This window comes from Botrytis porri (genome assembly GCF_014898465.1).
Source record: "Botrytis porri strain MUCL 3234 chromosome Unknown BPOR_015, whole genome shotgun sequence".
Classification (NCBI taxonomy): Eukaryota; Fungi; Ascomycota; class Leotiomycetes; order Helotiales; family Sclerotiniaceae; genus Botrytis; species Botrytis porri.
The window spans coordinates 1132743-1150203 of record NW_024066089.1 but is presented as its reverse complement, the minus strand read 5'-3'; the positions used below and the strand labels follow the sequence as shown (position 1 = coordinate 1150203).

Sequence of the window (17461 nt, the reverse complement as noted above, 5' to 3'; positions counted from 1 at the left end):
AGTAATTAATATTGAATTGATATTTGAAGTAGAAAAGGTACTTAAAGTGTTACAGAAACTACTTCTAGATCATATGGAAATAACTAGAGATCTTTTAAGATAATTTAGATTAAATTTCAAGTAGGAATTTAATAAGATTATAATTGATTGTAATTCTTATAACTATAGTAATAAAACTAATAATTGTTCTTAAATATAAAGCTTTACATTATAATGAAATCTATTTCCTTATATAGACCTTTATTCTTATCTAAATAGTCTAAATAAACTATCTATCCTATCTATTTATAAATAGCCTAAATAACTTGCCTATCCTGTCTATTTATTATATAACATTTGCCTTATAACCTATATAATACTATTACTTATCTAACCTATACTTACTAAATAATCTATAACCACTATCCCTTCTATACCTACTATAGAATAGATACTAACAAAAGATAAATATCTATTTTTTAATTATTACTTATTGATTTAGTTATTGTTATCTTTAATTACCCTTTAATTCAATTATTTCTATAGTACTGTTTTCGTAGGTTCTAATACTAAGGCCTTAGGTTTATCTTATAATCCATGTTGCGTGTTACGGGAGCTGCCTCTAGGGTCACGTGGAAGTGTCTAGAGATCTCTCGAGGTGGTTTAGACTAGACTTCAAGTAGGAATTCAATAAGGTTGGTAACTGGTTGCAATTCTCGTAACTATAGTAATGAAACTAATGATTGATCTTGAGCACGAAGCTCTACATTGTAATGAAACCCATTCCCTTATATAGACCTTCTTGCTCAGTGTGATCAGTACGGCTCAGTACTGGTTTGTTTGTACTTTCATGGCTCAGTGTCTATCCCGCTGAGGCAGACTGAGCCAACCACGTGACTTAGTGCCCCAGTCCCGTGCCTATGTTGCGTCGTTCGTAACACAACCCTGACTCAAGAAAAACAAGAAGAAACATCTTCAAGCCAACTCAATCGTGATCTTTCATTTCTCTGTCTCTTTTTTTTATAAATATCGTTTCATTTAAATCGTAACAAGTCATTATGTTAAATGGGCGTGGTTCGTGTGATGCTAAGAAAGGGAGCTAACCTTAGCCCCAATGCGACCTAGTGAGAGCTCTGATATATACATCAGAGCTTTTATTCATATACTTAATTAGTACACTGAATGAAATACTCTGAATGCCTTCATATTCTAGCCTACGTTTCCCGTTGTACTCTGTGTACTCTGTAGATTGTCATACTTAAAACACATTACTATAGTGCTTTGATTACTAATCGTTCGCACCTTGGTAAATTTCTCTAGAACTGGCGAGATCAAAAACAACACACAGCATTGTTTCTTTTCCTTTACGTCTTTCCTTTTCTTCTTCTCTTTTATGAATGCGATGATTCTGCAGCATTGAAGCTTGAGAATCATGAATGGAGAAATCATCAAGAAGGTATTACTACCCATTCTTCAGACAAAATCTCAGAATGTGGCTCGGCATCAAAATACATGAACAACCTTGGAAGTGACTACATTGCTGATATGGAATGGATCATATGATTTGTAAATAAGAGTCTAAGCCACTTTTCATTATCTTTGAAGCACTGCCCAGGTGGTAATGTCCCCTGTACGGTAGGTAGTATCATGAGGCTTAGCAGCACTCAGGCAGACTCACCTATCTGACGCAGCACATTCGGTTGAATCTGACAAGGCTATCAAATGAATGTGTTGGCACTTCATATATCTTGTTCTTCACATTCGAGTTCCAGGGAAAGTTATTCTGGTAACATGAGGTCCCTTGTTCTTATATACATTCATTCAAGCAACGATTGATTATGGACCCCGTGAGCGCCATATCGCTTGCAGCGGCAATTGCTCAATTTATCGACTACTCTTGCAAGATTGTATGCAAGAGCAAAGAAATATATAACTCCACCAGCGGTCTCACTACAGAGCATAATAGAACCGAAACAGCCACCCTGCGTCTTGAAGAATTGACCCAATCACTAAATTTTCCATCGAAAAGAGCCAATTCTGGATCCAGCATCGTTCACTCAAGACTTCAAACAATCATTCAAGAATGTATAATTGTATCTGACACTCTTGTCAACCGGCTCAATCGACTGAAAGCACCTACCCGATCACAGTGTCCCAAATGGAAAAGCTTTCGAATGGCATTGAAGAGTGTTTGGTCGAAACATGAGATTGATGAATTTGCTCTAAGATTGAGAGATCTTAGGAAAGAACTCGATACTGAGTTGCTTCTGATATTGAGGTCAGTATCTATTTTGTCTTCAACATGTTGCTGAACAATAAATTGACCGTGTCTCTAGAGGTGGTTCAGATTCAATGTCATCTGCAGCAGAAAACCATTTTAAAAAACTGGACGATAATACGAAGAAAGTTTTGAACGAGCTTCTCAAGATGCAATCGTCAGATCAGGACTTTCTTCGCTGTTTTGAAAGACTGAATCTTTCTCAGCAATCGGAGTTTCAAAAGCTTGGCCTATTGACCGCCAAGCAAAATTATAGCTTTGAATCTTTGAATAAAGACACCAAAGATATCATTGACTTGTTACTTGAATCAAGAGTCTGCCGCAACGAAGACTTGATTCAATCTCGACAATTGGTAGAACAGAACCGCCAGGCTGGTGCTGAGCTAGTGGAACGTGATAATGGACAGCGATTTAGGCGTGCTCAAAAAGTCCGACTTGCCATCTTAGAGTCCCTTGGATTTTCAGACATGAATCATCGACCGGATATGATTGCTAGTCCATATCAAAGCAGCTTTCAGTGGATCTTCAGAGATCCTACTGTCCACCAAAAACCATGGAGCAATTTCGCGACTTGGCTCTCTGAAAGTTCGGGCATCTATTGGATACAGGGTAAACCAGCGAGCGGAAAGTCAACTTTAATGCGTTACATATATGAACACCCAGAAACCACAATCTTGTTGAAGAAATGGGCAGGATCTTCTAAGATTATAACGAGTGCGTTTTATTTTTGGATAAGCGGACGGAAAGACAACGATCTCAAATCGGACTCCTACGCACACTTCTATGTGGTCTTCTCCGAGAACACCAGGATCTCATTCTAGAGATATTTCACGAGGAATGGGTGCGGATGTGCGACTTGGAAACACATGATCTAGAATTCCGAATTGATGAATGGTCTCTGGGCCGCTTACAGCAAGCGTTCAAAAGCCTTATCGGCATTTCCGGTCCTTCACTCAAAATCTGCATCTTTGTGGATGGTTTAGACGAGTACGAAGGAGCTCATGGTGATATGGCAGAGTACTTATTCGAATTGGCCGACAAATTCCCCTTCACGAAGTTTTGCATTTCGAGCAGGCCATTACCGGACTTCTTGTCAGTTTTTCAAGATGCATGCACATTAAAGCTAGAAGATCTCACTCGTGATGACATCAATAACTATGTTGTTGCTAAGTTGGAGCAAAATCAACTGATGCGAATGTTTATAAGTAATGATTTGGATACAACAAGTTGGCTGACTGAAGAGATCATTCACCGAGCCCAAGGTGTCTTTCTCTGGGTTATTCTCGTCGTCAAATCGCTCACCCATGGATTCAGGTGTGGAGATGGTGCAGTTGAACTTCGGAAACGACTTGAAAGCCTGCCAGTAGACCTTGAGAATTTATTTTCTCATATCATCCAAAAGATAGAACCTGAGTTTCGTCAAGATGCATCGAAGATTTTCCAAATATTTAGAGCAAGCGGGAATAATTTGGACTCGATCACTCTACATAATGCATTAAAGTTTACCTCGCACCATCCAATCATAGCTATGGAGGCTGCAACAGAAAGTGAGTCCACGGAAGAAAGACTCGTGAAGATTAATAAAACAAGATTGCGCCTTGCCAGTAGATGTCGTGGACTCATTGAGATAGTTGACGAGAATGACGGCGAAACGATAATGCGCAATGTTTCCAATAATATGTTAAAGAGTGGTGTGGTAGATAACAAACAGATATTTAACGCATACGATTCTGACGTAAATATTGTTGAAGAGTTTAGGAAACACATCCAAATTTCGGCAACAAACTTTTTTCCAGCTCCTAACGGAACTTTAGCAAGCAAACCAAGAGCAGCAAGGCAGTTGGCGAGGGAAATAGAAGATCCGAGGATAGATAGTGCCGGTAACCTGATACGGATAGCAGTAGTGGTGGACCCAACATACAGGTACCATTGTGGTTAGAACGGACGACAGAGAAGATTGCAGCAGGAAATGCCCGTCATTTACGTGATCACGGGTGCGAAGGAGATCTGCGTATACGATTATCAATTTTCCAGATGTCGGCACTACTTGGTTCCATAAGAAGTCGCGCCTGTCGAAACTTCGTTGAGACACATACCAGGGCGAGATTCTACATGCGAAAAATTAGACATCGTGTTGATGTGGAGCGTTTCCAAAAGGATTTCAGAGCGAAGATGGTAACCTTAGAGGATGTTATACATCCCTATGCACTGTGGCTGCATGTGCAATGGGGAGGAAATCTCTCAGACTAATACCATACTATCCGCATCGAACAGCTCTCTTCGGTACATCCGGCAGAAGAGGAATCTTCATTACACAGCTCTTCAGTACTGAAATTACAAGGTCCCGGGGCAAAAGGAAGGATAGTCTATCTTCACCACACGGCAGTGGATTTCTTGGAACGATCCAGGAACTGGGACGAGATCACAAAACATACACTTGATACCATCTTCGACCCCGAGCTAGCGTTATTGATGGCCCGTGTGATTGATATCAAGCTCGATCCTAAAGATTGTGTATACACAAGTGGGGTAGAATTGTTGAGTCAACTTCATGAATTCCCTTGGCAAAACCCTAAGGTTATGGAAGCGGCTCTCGAACTGGTACAAGAAGCTGACAGAGTTTTGAGCATGCAAGCAGACCGAAGAGTGTTCAGACACTGGTCACAAAAAGATCCAAAATGGGCAGAAAGAAATCGACCTGACTGGGGCGATGATCTTGATTCTGCTGCTGTCAAATCTGGTCTTATAATGCTTCTCAAAGCTCGAAAAAGCCTGACATCCGTCGCGCGTTACACAAGTCAATCTCAATTACCTTTACCATATATATCAGTCAAAACCCGGCCAGGGCTGCCTCTTTTAGCTTACGCACTGTCTATGGATGGATGGGCACTTGGTAATCTAGTTCCAGATATAGTCGTACTTGAGGAACTACTTATTCATGGCGCTGACCCAAATGAGCATGTCAATAGCTTTCATACAATCTGGGAATATGCTATTTATCTAGTTCACGTTCTTGTATCTAAGGACAATTCGGAGATCTCACCACTCTCCATGAAGTGGGTTAGAGTTTTCGAACTGATGCTTAAGCATGGCGCTAACCCGTATGCTTGTTGCATGAAGAGTCCTGATGAGTTCGCCAGATTTACCGGAGGGTTATCATATGCGATACCAAATCTACCCAGATCGATAGCAGAGCATAAACAGAGGGGATTTTCTTGCGGTCATACTATGAAGAGAGGTTACGACGATGAAGTGTGGGATGAAACCGATACCCAACCACATCATCATTGCGTAACTGCCGTCGTAAAAGATGTATTCGAGCATGGAAATGTCCCGGGATACCAGAATCTTCAGGAGATCATAAGACTCCAAAAGGAAAAGTAAAGAAGGTCACCATGTCACCAAAAAGAGTCATACGTAAAGCCAGAAGTGGCTTGGCTAGCGGAATCCCAGATTGGACATTCTGAGTACATTGATTATCAGTCTGAAAATGAAAATACTACGAAACACGAGTCTATCAAATGATCATATACACACGATCCCAATCATTTATCCACTCCTAGATTAGTAATAATTTCAAGGGAGAAAAGTTATAGAGACGCTTTTGGGAGCTTCTCAACAGTAATATTGTTGTATAAAATACTCTTTCAACTCATGCAACAACGCAGGGATGCCCAATTTCAATACACACATACACTACTCAACTTTTAGATGACCCTTTTCAACCCAAATATTTCTATAAATCTTCCCCACAACCACACCCTTGGAGCTTCCCTCTTCGCCCGTTAAAACCAAACCCAGATACTGTTCCGAAACTTCCCTCACTTTCACGATATATTTATATGTATCCAACCTTGCGATTCCCACACAAGTGTTTTCCAAAATTGGAGTTGGAGATTAATTCATAGCGAGAGCAACAATTTCGCAAAGAGATTTGAGGATATTGCAACTCCATCCTATCCATATGAGAAGTGTTGTGTGGATAAGCGCAAATAGGATGTGGACAAGGAGGATGCTGAAAGCGAGACGTCTAGTACTACGGTACAGAGAGTAGCTGTAGCCATTGCGCCATTGTAGTATGTCGATAGGGGTGAATTCTTCGAGGTTTGTCTTCAAAACTTCAGGCGAGAGGATATCAGGGAAAAGAGAATCCCATTATGGATAACCCGATGGCCAAATCAACGGTGGAAATCCAAAATTTCCTTTAAGAATGGCATGCTTGCTCGTGCCATTTCTAGCCATTGCATCTGCAACTGCAACACCAAAGACAGTTTTTATGTTAGTGTAAGCTCCCGGCTGGGAAAGTGCTGTCACAATTGGTATGAGAGTCTGATTAGGCGGCAGCGCAGAATTAGCCCAGCCAGCATCGAACTTAACCTTTTGCTGGTCAAAATTGGATAAGTTGCTTCGTAGCCACTTGTCTAAGCTCCCATCGAGGCTATCTAATCCTGATAGGTGAACAAACTTATCCATACTAGGATAAATAAGATTTCCATCGGTTGCCATCGAGCGAATACAGAGCAGGTCGTGAATACAAGAGGTTTCCAAGACTGGTTTGATTCACAGAAGACATCTCCGTGTGACTCATCACATGTTATCATAGCAGCACCAATTGATGCTCTTTGTCCCTCAGAGCTTACCCAGGTTGATACACTTTGTCGGGAGGCATTCCATAGATTTAGCGCAGTGCTAGCGTTAGAGTACCAAGAGCCACGGGCAGGTTCTTCCAGTGGAAATGTAAACTTCATATCCACACTAGCATATGGTGGACTTACAGGATGTTCTTCTCTGTCTGGATCTATAAATCCAAATGATCCGCTTTCATGGCCTTCGAAGACCCTAAAATCGTCTGAGCGCCAGATCAAGCCAGGAGTCTTTTGGTAGACCCAGTCAGTATTGCTGCTACAGACTGTGGAATGCCTGAGCCGCTGGCAGATCACTTCCATCTGACAATGTGAGCTTTCAACGAGTAGTCGTATTGCCAGAACCTAAAGCTAGAGTCACTGAAACAGGAGTCTCCGCAGCCGATATGAAAATAGTCTGGCTTAATAAGCAGTCATTTGCATTCGTGAATCTCCAGTCAGAGTAACCCACCCCTTCAACAAAACGATTGAAAGTTGGACCTGGCAAAGAACTCGAAGTGTTTCAAAAAATAGGCGTGGTTATCTTCCATCTCCATGGAACCATTTGTCCTAACGAGAATGTCGCATGAGCCCAATCCAAGATAACGGAGACACCACCACCCGGGCAATCATCTGGGATTGACAGGCTGTTGGTAGTATTGGAAGCACCGCAAACATATGGGGGGTAATTTGCATCGCTTATCATCATTGGCTAAAGCGAGGACTTATTCGCACCAATTAAAAACAAAGGCTTCGACGTGATCGCGGAGCCGACTAAGGATTCCAAAGTCTGCGTCATAGAAACTTCCCACCAGCCCAATGACGGCAACATTAGAATTGCCGAGGCAGGACGACAGATCACGACTAGAATTATTAATAGTAACAACATGAGTGCGATCAAAAGGAACTTCTTTGTCCCACGAGTACCAATTGCCCATAAATCAGGGGACAAAAGTGAATAAAGGTCATTAATCCTAGACCCGGCAAGAATACCATCATTTAGAATTTCGGGGTTAGGGTTAGGGTTCGGATGTCTTCGGCTGAAGAGAAGGTTTCTCGTATCTCTTCCGCAAGCTTTTCGTCGACATGCAAGTTTCGTTAAGTAGAAGAAAGCGCTGCAAAGAGAAGTAGCAGTCGTATCTGAGCCAGCTGTTACCAGAAGATTGGCTGTCGCTACAAGCTCGGTGTGATTGAATGCGGGAGCGCCAGTCTCAGAGACTTTGGCCTGGAATAAATAGTGGAACATGTCTTTTCGTTCATTCTCCGTGCTATTCTTTTCTATGCTTTGTTCTTGCTTCCCACGCTCTTCTACGCACGTTTCTAAAGATTTATAAAAATCAATCACAGGCTTCGGAGTAACCATAGCAAGTAACATATCGACACCGCGAGGTTTGAGCCAAACTCATGTGTTAAGACAGGGCGAATTCGAAATCTACGGAACGAAAAGATCAGTATCGCCCTTTTTAAATCCTGAGATTCTCTTACTGGATACATGAACTGCAAATATTCGCCAATGATATGTGGAATCTGACTAAGTCTGTTTCCCTTGGGTTCTATTGTCTCAAAGGACCTCCCAAAACACAAATCGCCTAGTATATCACAAACAAGGTGATCAATCCATTCATCGCCCAGATTCTTCGGCGTCGCCCACTCAGTTGTGCCTTTGGTTTTCTTACCATCTAGCATGAGCTCAATCCAGCGGTCAACATTTTTGATCATGAAGGGCTCTGACGAACGCAACGACATTTGTGAAAAAGCGCTATTCAAGCATTTTCGTAATTACATATATTTGTGAGGGCCGGTCGTATTCAACGCTTTGTAGCCTTCATTGTTTCTCCTCCAGACCTCGTACCACCTAGCATTCTTCGCATTCGCCTTGGAATTGTAAATTTCACAGTATCCCTTGAGGGTGGTTATCAGGGCCCCATCTGGTCAGTAATGAAATCTGTCACCTTGTACTGGTCAGTAGATGGCGATGAATGAAGGATTGTGTCTCAACTGAATCAAATCTCGCGGTTTTGCCAAATCAAATGTGACGATACCCGGTCGATGCGTGATAGCAAGAAGGCCAGCCCGAGACTTTGCACCAGAATGGACCTGGTACATCGGCCAATGGATGAAATTAAACATTGTAGATGGCTTCTGAAAAGAACTAAATGATCTAGTCGATGTCTTATTTAGTCATCGATGCGCAGAAGAGCATATGTATACGATTGCAATAATTAAGACTACAAGCAGCCCGTGATCATGGATCACATCAAAAAGGTTCTCCATTGTGTTGATTTAACTTTTCAGCAACGGGACCCTCACTTCGATGTCTATTGAGGGAGTTCTGTGAGAGAAAGGCAACTACTGAAAGGGGCAAGAAAAAGAAACGAACGCTGAATGGGATGTAAACGTCTGCAGCTCATGAACCTAATCAAAAATAACCCTAGGTATTTATAATCAACTGCCTCAGCCGTTGCAAAGTAGAACAGTCTACGCTCATCCATGTAATCATTTTGAACCGAAATGTGAAACGATTCTTGATTGCAGAGTTGTTGAAGCGGTGAATTATGAGGAATGTTCGGTTTGTATCGGAGTATTTAGATCTAATATATAACATTAACATGATTCATCATCGAATGGATTATATCACCAAGTGGATTACTTTCATCTCAAATATTCATGTTTCAATTCAATATATATCTTATCAATTAATTATTATGTAATCGAATAATAATAAAGCTCGAATACTCTTAACCATCGAGGCTATTCGAAAAAACAAAAAACTTAGTATTCAATGATTTGTTAAACTATATAATATATTATACATAATATTATATTATAAAATGAATGGTTTTATTTCTTGTACCAAATCTCTATCAAATAATAATAACCTTTTGAAATTAAAAGAAAAGATTATTATTCAATATATAATTGATATAAATATAAAAAGTTTTATACCTAAATATAAAAGAGTAGAAAATATAACAAATTATATTTTTGAATTAAAAGGAATAAAGAGAGTTGGAAAATAATGAGTATATTAATTTATAAGATATAATAAAAAGTTAAGAATATATTTTATTTATATTTATGATTTTCAAAAAGCTTTTTGTAAAGATTCTAAACTTATTAAAGATTGGTTTCGATTTATATTGAATATATAAAACAAATTTGATATTCTTAATTATAATTTATGAAATTTTGATAAAACAGACTTTATAATGGGAATTATAAATACTAATATAATTATTACTAACTTTAAGAGATTTGGTAATAATAAAGCTATACAATTAGGTAATCGAAAGTGGGCAATAGTAATTATATATAACAATAATAAGAAGAACATTATATCTTTATTTCTGATAGTTCAAGAATAAATACATCTTTTCAATTGATATATAGAAACCTATTTTCCTGTAGATTAAACTATTAAACCTACTTTTAATGGATGGATGAATAATGAGATAGAATTAGAATAGTTGAAATACTTCGATAAATATATAAGAAATTGAACTAAGGGCAAATATAGAATACTAGTATTAAATGGATATAAAAACCACGAATTAATATCATTTTAGAATTATTATAAAGAGAATAATATTAAATGTATATATTTATTACCGCATTCAAATCATTTAATTTAACCTCTTAATATTGAATGTTTTAATACTTTAAAACAAGAATATAGTATTCAAATTGAGGGGTTTATAAGAGTATATATCAATTATATCTTAAAGATCGAATTCTTTATAGCTTTTTGTTACGGGAGCTGCCTCTAGGGTCACGTGGAAGTGTCTAGAGATCTCTCGAGGTGGTTTAGACTAGACTTCAAGTAGGAATTCAATAAGGTTGTAACTGGTTGCAATTCTCGTAACTATAGTAATGAAACTAATGATTGTTCTTGAGCACGAAGCTCTACATTGTAATGAAATCTGTTCTCTTATATAGACCTTCCTGCTCTGCAGAACCTACAGTTCTGTCTTGTCTGGATCCTCTGGATCCTATGGATCTAGATGTTTATTCTTCGATCCCCTAGATCCTCTAGGTCCATCACGTGACTTCCTGACCATGTGACGCGGTATATTGGATGCCGTCGTAACACCTAGTCTTTAAGACCTCTCCGATATGTTGGATCGTTAAGGATCACAATACGCTCCAGGAGCGCTGAAGCTCCTTGACGCTCCATCACGTGTAATTTATGTCATGTGACACGGTATGCTGGATGCCGTCGTAACACTACTCCCCCTTCTTTTAATTTAGATTTCTAAATCTCTCAAACTCCTTATAATCCTATAGAAGCTTTTTTTCAATCAACATTAATTAAATCTTAAATAACTTGCTATTAATTAAGCTCTCCTATATCTTTATTTAAGATTATATTAGCTCTATGTTACAGGAGCTGCCTCTAGGATTATGTAAAAGTGTCTAGAGTTCTTTCAAAGTAATTTAAATTAAACTTTAAGTAAGAATTCAATAAGATTATAATTAATTGTAATTCTTATAATTATAGTAATGAAATTAATAATTGTTCTTGAGCATGAAGCTCTACATATAAAGAAATCCTATTTCTTATATAGACCTTCGTTCTTTATAGAACTATAAGGCTCTGTTCTGCTTGAATCCTTTGAATCTTATAAATCTAGATATTTATTCTTCAATCCCCTAAATTCTCTAGGTTCATTACATGACCGTTTGGCCATGTGACGCGGTATGTTGAATATCGTCGTAACACTCTAACTAAAAGTATAAAGAAATTAATATATAAGAATATACTTTTAAATATAAAAAACTATATACTTTAAAAAGTTAATAAAATATTAAACCAATATCGACATGTAAAAAAGATACAAATATATTAAGGAAAAGTATTTATTAAATAGAAGACTATGAATATATTATTTTAATAAAAAGTTGATATTCAGATTTAATATGATAAATATCAAAATGGGGGGAATTTTAATAAAGAAATATCTTTTAATCAATATTATAGTAATTATGAAAAGATAGGTTATAATATAAAAATTTATCAAATTGATATAATAAATTTTAAATTATTAGATTCTTAATAGTTTTAATTAATTGAATTAATAATTATTGAATAATATGAATTTGAATATGTTAATTGAGATAAAAATAATCCACTTGATGATATAATCTACTCGGTAATGAATTATGTTAAATCAAATCAATTATTTATATTAGAGAATAAAATAACAAGCTTATCTCATTGCAGTATCATACTTCTTGTTCGTGCGACCACAAGCTGTGCCTCATACATTCTCCCTAGCCAATCGGGAGACCGCAACAATTGACACTTCATAGGACATCGACAGGCTCCTTCTGAATGGTCAGAATCTATGTTACATTCAATTGTGACGCCCAGTCTGCAGGGATCAGCCACAGCAGCCGTTTAGATACCAGATTATACCCGTCGGGCGCCTAGGTCTACTCGTACGTATATATGGGGTGATTACATTAAGAAGGAGGGGTAATTGTTTTTATTCTATCTAGACAATCTTAGATCACAAAAATTCGACAACATACTAATAACTGAAAGATGGCTTCCCTCGCACCGTGCAAGTTCTTCGCCAGTGGATATTGTATGAGAGGAGAAAATTGTCGTTATTCTCATGAAAAGACTACTGTTACACCTCAAGTTTCTGTTTCTGCCAAAAAGCCATCTGAAGCTGCAACTTCTACTTCAACACAAGATCCTCGCTCCCAAGTTCCATGCTATCATTATTCTCGAGGCAATTGTCGAAATGGCAGTACTTGCCCCTTCTCGCACACTGCCGAGAAGCAAAAAGAAAAGGCAGCCAAACCCGACTTAGACCCTGAGGTTTGTTTGATTAATGCGAAAGTCAGTCTAAGTTCCAAGCTAACGTATGATAGGAAAATCAAAATTATGACAACTTCACAAGAGAATTCGGAGGCGCATCGGCCAAATTTGACGTTGGCGCACAAGTGTCTAAGATCTCGCTACCAACGGACTTTTCTGCCGCTCGAATAGACGGATTGCCATTAGATGTCACGGCTGAATCCTTCGTTTCGCTTTTGAAAAAAAAGGGAATTCAACTTCTACCCGAGTGTGTGAGGATACGGAGGTACGATAACGCTGCATCGGCGGATGTCAAAGTCGATGATCCTACTTTTGCAAAGGGATTCTGCTCAAAACTCAACGAGAAGACCTTTTTAAAAACGAAATATCCAAACATGGAAGCATTTCATGTTTCTGCCGGTCTTCAGTCCGGCACCAACTCTCACCAAATCGAATGCAAAAAGATTCAATGCTCTTGGTTCAAACCCTCTAGGACGGTATGGCTTCATTTCGGAAGTGAGAGTGTAGCCGAGAAAGTCTTCGCGAGGTTCGATTCGAAATCTTATAAGGTGCTGGGTCAGCCAGTCAAGTGTCATTCGCCCAGTAGACGCGTTACGTCACGATTCGATCCACTGGCGTGGACGCTTATGCTCACAAATCTGCCTGCCAAAACTGCGGAGAAAGATATCACTTCTGCTATCAAATTGCCACATCACATGCCTCGAAAGATAGAAATTGGAGAGGTCAATTATGATGTAGAAGGAGAAGAAGCTAGCGCAATTGTGATGTCCCTATTACTTGGGGTTGGTCCCATTGAATGGAGTCAAATCAGTACAGAATTGGAAGGTAAAAGAGGTTAGTTTCAATCCCTAGCTGTCTCTCAAAGATTTCCAATATTCAGAAATGCTTTAAATCTTTTGTTTCTCAAAAGTCTCTTTCTTTTAAATAGACAATCACTGACCGCTGGACAAAAACAGCAAAAGCTGTTGCTAGATATTACGAGGAGTCTGATGCAAGAGCAGCAGTTATTTCGTTGCAAGATATGCCTCTACCATTTTGCGAAACCCTGACTTTAACTATCCAACTTATCAGCACCGCGAAGTTCAAAGTTGCAAGCTCAATCTTCAATGCCGTCCAAAGTCGAATCCGCACGGTCAGCCAAATCTGGAACGAGCAGCATCTGAAATTCAAGATCTATCCCAGCGCTGGTCTTAAACAGCAATACAGAGTTCTAAAGATTGAGGGCGAGGCGTCAAAAGATGTGGCTGCCGCGAAAGAAAGATTGAATGAGATATTAGACGGGATCACAGTGATGAATGGTGACAAGCCTTTGTGGACATCTTCTTTGATCGGCAATGGAACTGTGTTTCAGAAACTTAAGAAGATCCAGCAAGATCATGGAGTGATCATTCTTCGAAACAAGAGAAAACAAATAATAAAGCTTTATGGCCCCGAAGAAAATTGTAAGGAAGTGGAGTCGATCATCACGACAATCATTGGTACCGAATCATACACTGCTCATATAATTGAATTGAAACCCGAGGACTTTCGATGGGCATGCAACGGTGGCTTCAAAATGATTGCTACTGCATTTGGAGATAACATTGCCACATTCGATATCGTCTCAAGGCCGAGGAGGATCTTGATCGCAGGCACCGAAAAGGAATACGAAATAGCATTGAAAATGATCGGCAAGAAAGAATCCAAGCCACTATCTGAATCTGTCACCACCAAAGAGGATTGCGTTGTATGCTGGGGAATAGCAGATAATCCAATCCTTACCAAATGCAATCATGTATATTGCATCGAGTGTTTCGAACTTTCCTGTAGCGCCGCAAGTTCCAACGGAAAGAATTTTTCAATAAACTGCCACGGAGACATGGGAAGATGTCAAGTCAGCTTCAACCTTAAAGAGCTACAAGAAATTCTCTCGTCCAAAGCATTCGAAGATATCCTGGCGGTCTCTTTCTCCACTCATATCCAGCGAAATCCACAGGCATTCCGCTATTGTCCAAAACCAAATTGTGATACCATCTATCGTGTAACAGATACTATGCATTTCAATACCTGCATAGAATGCTGCACGGTAATATGTACATATTGTCACCATCAGCACGACAACAAAACGTGCGCGGAGTATGAAGATGAAACGTCGGGAAGATATGAAGCTACGCTCAAACTGATGGAAAAGATCGGGATCAAGAGTTGTCCCAAATGCAAAATATCTATTGAGAAAACGGATGGGTGTAATCATATCGAGTGTAAGTGTGGAGCGCATCTTTGCTGGGTATGCTTGGAGTCATTTGAACACTCGAAGTTGTGCTATGAGCACATGTCGGCAAAGCATGGAGGATGTTACGATTTTCGAGAGTAGGCTATTGAGGTCCAGTTCGTCTTTCATATCCCTTCCAATTCTGAGCTGGGAAATGTTTGGTAAAGCGTTGTATACGAGCACCCTTTTCCTTCTGCTGTATCTAAGTTCATAATTCTCATCCATTCCATTTTCCCAGGGTATCCAATAATCCGGACGACAGTCCAACAATGAAGAACTTTGGAAGTTTAAACCCCTTTCGAGTGTTGTATCTATCTTTGATATTGAATAAGTTTCAATTGTCCACACGATCATCCAATAGATTTAAAACAACTGATTGATGAAATCGACAATAATATCTTCGGGGTCTTCAAACTAAAATCTCAAAATAGACTGCAGTTCAGACCGTTGAAAACACAACTTTTTTTCTCAATCAATTTCTCGAGTCGCGTTAATCATAATTTATTTAGCTTCTACATTCATAGAATTCTATTCTCACCAATTGCATATAAAAATTTCCATCCTCTGAAAAAAGGGGGGCTAGTCTAGACTACAAGATTAGCGAGAACTCCAGGGGTATCGGAAATCTTCCCCACCGCATCCAGAATGGTCCTTCCGAGGAGTCCAGGCGAGAGATGATTCCAGACTACCACTCTAATGGTGCTCTTTGTAATAAGCGCGGTTGAGATATACATGCAAGTTAATACCTTATTGTTTACTTGAGCGAAACGTCTGCAAGTAGGACCTAGAAATTATGTTTGATCATGCGGACTATTATTGAACCGGATTTTGAACACTTGGATCACCGATCACGAAGACTTTAAAAACGCCGTGCTTGATTGTTTCATGTTGGGGTCATACTATTTACTTCGTTGTAATGAACTTTCCACTTCGCTTCTGGTGTTCGATAAACTTATAGCCACTAATGCCCACTCCCCCCTTCTTCTAATTCCGATGTCGCATCTGGCACATTGCATATTCTTGATATCAATCCTTCACTTTCTGCATAAAGTAAAAGCCTGTAGTCATGCAGTTTCGAATTCGTTATATCAAGAGGAAGTCTACGACCAACAGCGTCACTTAGGAGTGAGGTCAAATTTCGTTTCCCTAGAAGCGTTGAATCTATTGCCGACCAAGCTCGCTTCCCATAGACCAATTCATCTTCAATTCTCTGCTGGTCAAAATTCTTGTTTTCTGATATAGCCAGACAAAGAAATTAATGGAATTGTAGGCAGTCTATTCGTGGCATAGACCGAGCTTCCACCTGACGTCCATGAATGTCCTGGAATAAACAATTTAGCTCCAGATGGTTGCACTCTAACAAATTCGAGTCCATCACCCGAAATTCCCATGTTCTGAAATTAAATATTGTGTCAACGAATGGCACAATACAGATTTGACATGTCTCCCAAGCGTCTGCAATCTGTTTTTCAAAATATTGAACCATTCTTGAGATCGTATGCTCCAAGCGCAGGATTCAAAGCCTCTGTCGTGACAAACATCAAATTCATTTCGGCCGTGCTTGTTCGTGATGGAACAATGTGAAAGGCTTGCCGACAAATTTCTGATCCCCATCTACTTGTGGCAGTACACTCAACTTCTTCGAGATCAATATCGCCAAATTTGAAATTTGAGCCATCTTTGTCCTGATGAAATGTTGATACTCTGCGATTTTCATAAAAACCCTTCAATCTCTCTGTGAACATCGTATCTTCTGGTCTTTTGCTGTTGGCAATTATTCGGAAAGCCAGTTTATAAAATTTACATTGACAGAGCCCTTTCGTAATCGAATCGAGTCTTTACAATGGGTTTCCAGTTCTTGGACCACTTATCCAAGATGCCATCATAAGCCACCTCTAAGCTTAGTAGTTTGGAAATTTCTTCCAAAGAATCGTGTTGTTTGCGAACCATCTCATATTTATCTGCGTGTCCAAGCCATATAGTTTGTAACTTGACTGCCCAATATCTTGGAATACTAGAACTAAGAGTTGTCAAATATTTCTCGAGTTCTCTAATTTCTGGCTCTTTCGAAGATGATGCTCTTTTAAAAAATTTCCATTCGTTTTCAAGAATTGGATAAGGCAATATTTCATTCTCGTGCTCAGCCATAAGATCGAGAAACGCAATTGCTGTCTTGAACGCCCTTACTTCTTCTTGTCGCAGGTGTGGCTCTGAAGCACATTCTTCTAATTTATCCCTGAACGACATATCTATAAGTTAATCAAGATAGAGGTGAACGCTTGATTAATTGAGGATGCTGCTGAGATAGGATATTATCATGAAGGAGGAATATTTCTACTAGTCTTCATTTTGTTGTTGGCATAAATAAAAGGAAGAGGAAAGAACGACATTAAGATGCGGAAGGAGCTTTCGAAACCGGATCAAAATTTTGTCTCTCGGGAGTTAAATTCTTATGTTACTTTTCAGCATCTCATTAGGAGACATTGTGGACAACGTAACCAATA

The 17461-nt window shown here is 39.2% G+C and overlaps 4 protein-coding genes across 4 annotated transcripts; 2 read left to right on the top strand and 2 right to left on the bottom strand.

Moving 5' to 3' along the window:
* Window positions 1–1817: 1817 nt before the first annotated feature.
* EAF01_010111 (uncharacterized protein) lies at window positions 1818–5641 on the top strand (the record flags this gene model as incomplete). Its single annotated transcript, XM_038918368.1, has 5 exons — window positions 1818–2257; window positions 2316–2971; window positions 3133–4137; window positions 4197–4432; window positions 4532–5641. The coding sequence occupies 5 exons, from the start codon at window positions 1818–1820 to the stop codon at window positions 5639–5641; spliced, it is 3447 nt and encodes a 1148-aa protein (XP_038766338.1).
* Window positions 5642–7591: 1950 nt separating this feature from the next.
* Window positions 7592–8254, bottom strand: EAF01_010110 (uncharacterized protein; the record flags this gene model as incomplete). The annotated part of the gene is made up of 1 exon (XM_038918367.1): window positions 7592–8254. One exon carries the CDS (start codon window positions 8252–8254, stop codon window positions 7592–7594), a length of 663 nt encoding a protein of 220 aa, XP_038766337.1.
* Window positions 8255–12386: 4132 nt separating this feature from the next.
* On the top strand, window positions 12387–15337 carry EAF01_010109 (uncharacterized protein). The gene is made up of 3 exons (XM_038918366.1): window positions 12387–12706; window positions 12760–13540; window positions 13663–15337. The coding sequence occupies exons 1-3, from the start codon at window positions 12425–12427 to the stop codon at window positions 15057–15059; spliced, it is 2460 nt and encodes an 819-aa protein (XP_038766336.1). The 5' UTR covers window positions 12387–12424; the 3' UTR covers window positions 15060–15337.
* Window positions 15338–16426: 1089 nt separating this feature from the next.
* On the bottom strand, window positions 16427–17204 carry EAF01_010108 (uncharacterized protein; the record flags this gene model as incomplete). The annotated part of the gene is made up of 2 exons (XM_038918365.1): window positions 16427–16721; window positions 16768–17204. The coding sequence occupies 2 exons, from the start codon at window positions 17202–17204 to the stop codon at window positions 16427–16429; spliced, it is 732 nt and encodes a 243-aa protein (XP_038766335.1).
* Window positions 17205–17461: the final 257 nt, after the last annotated feature.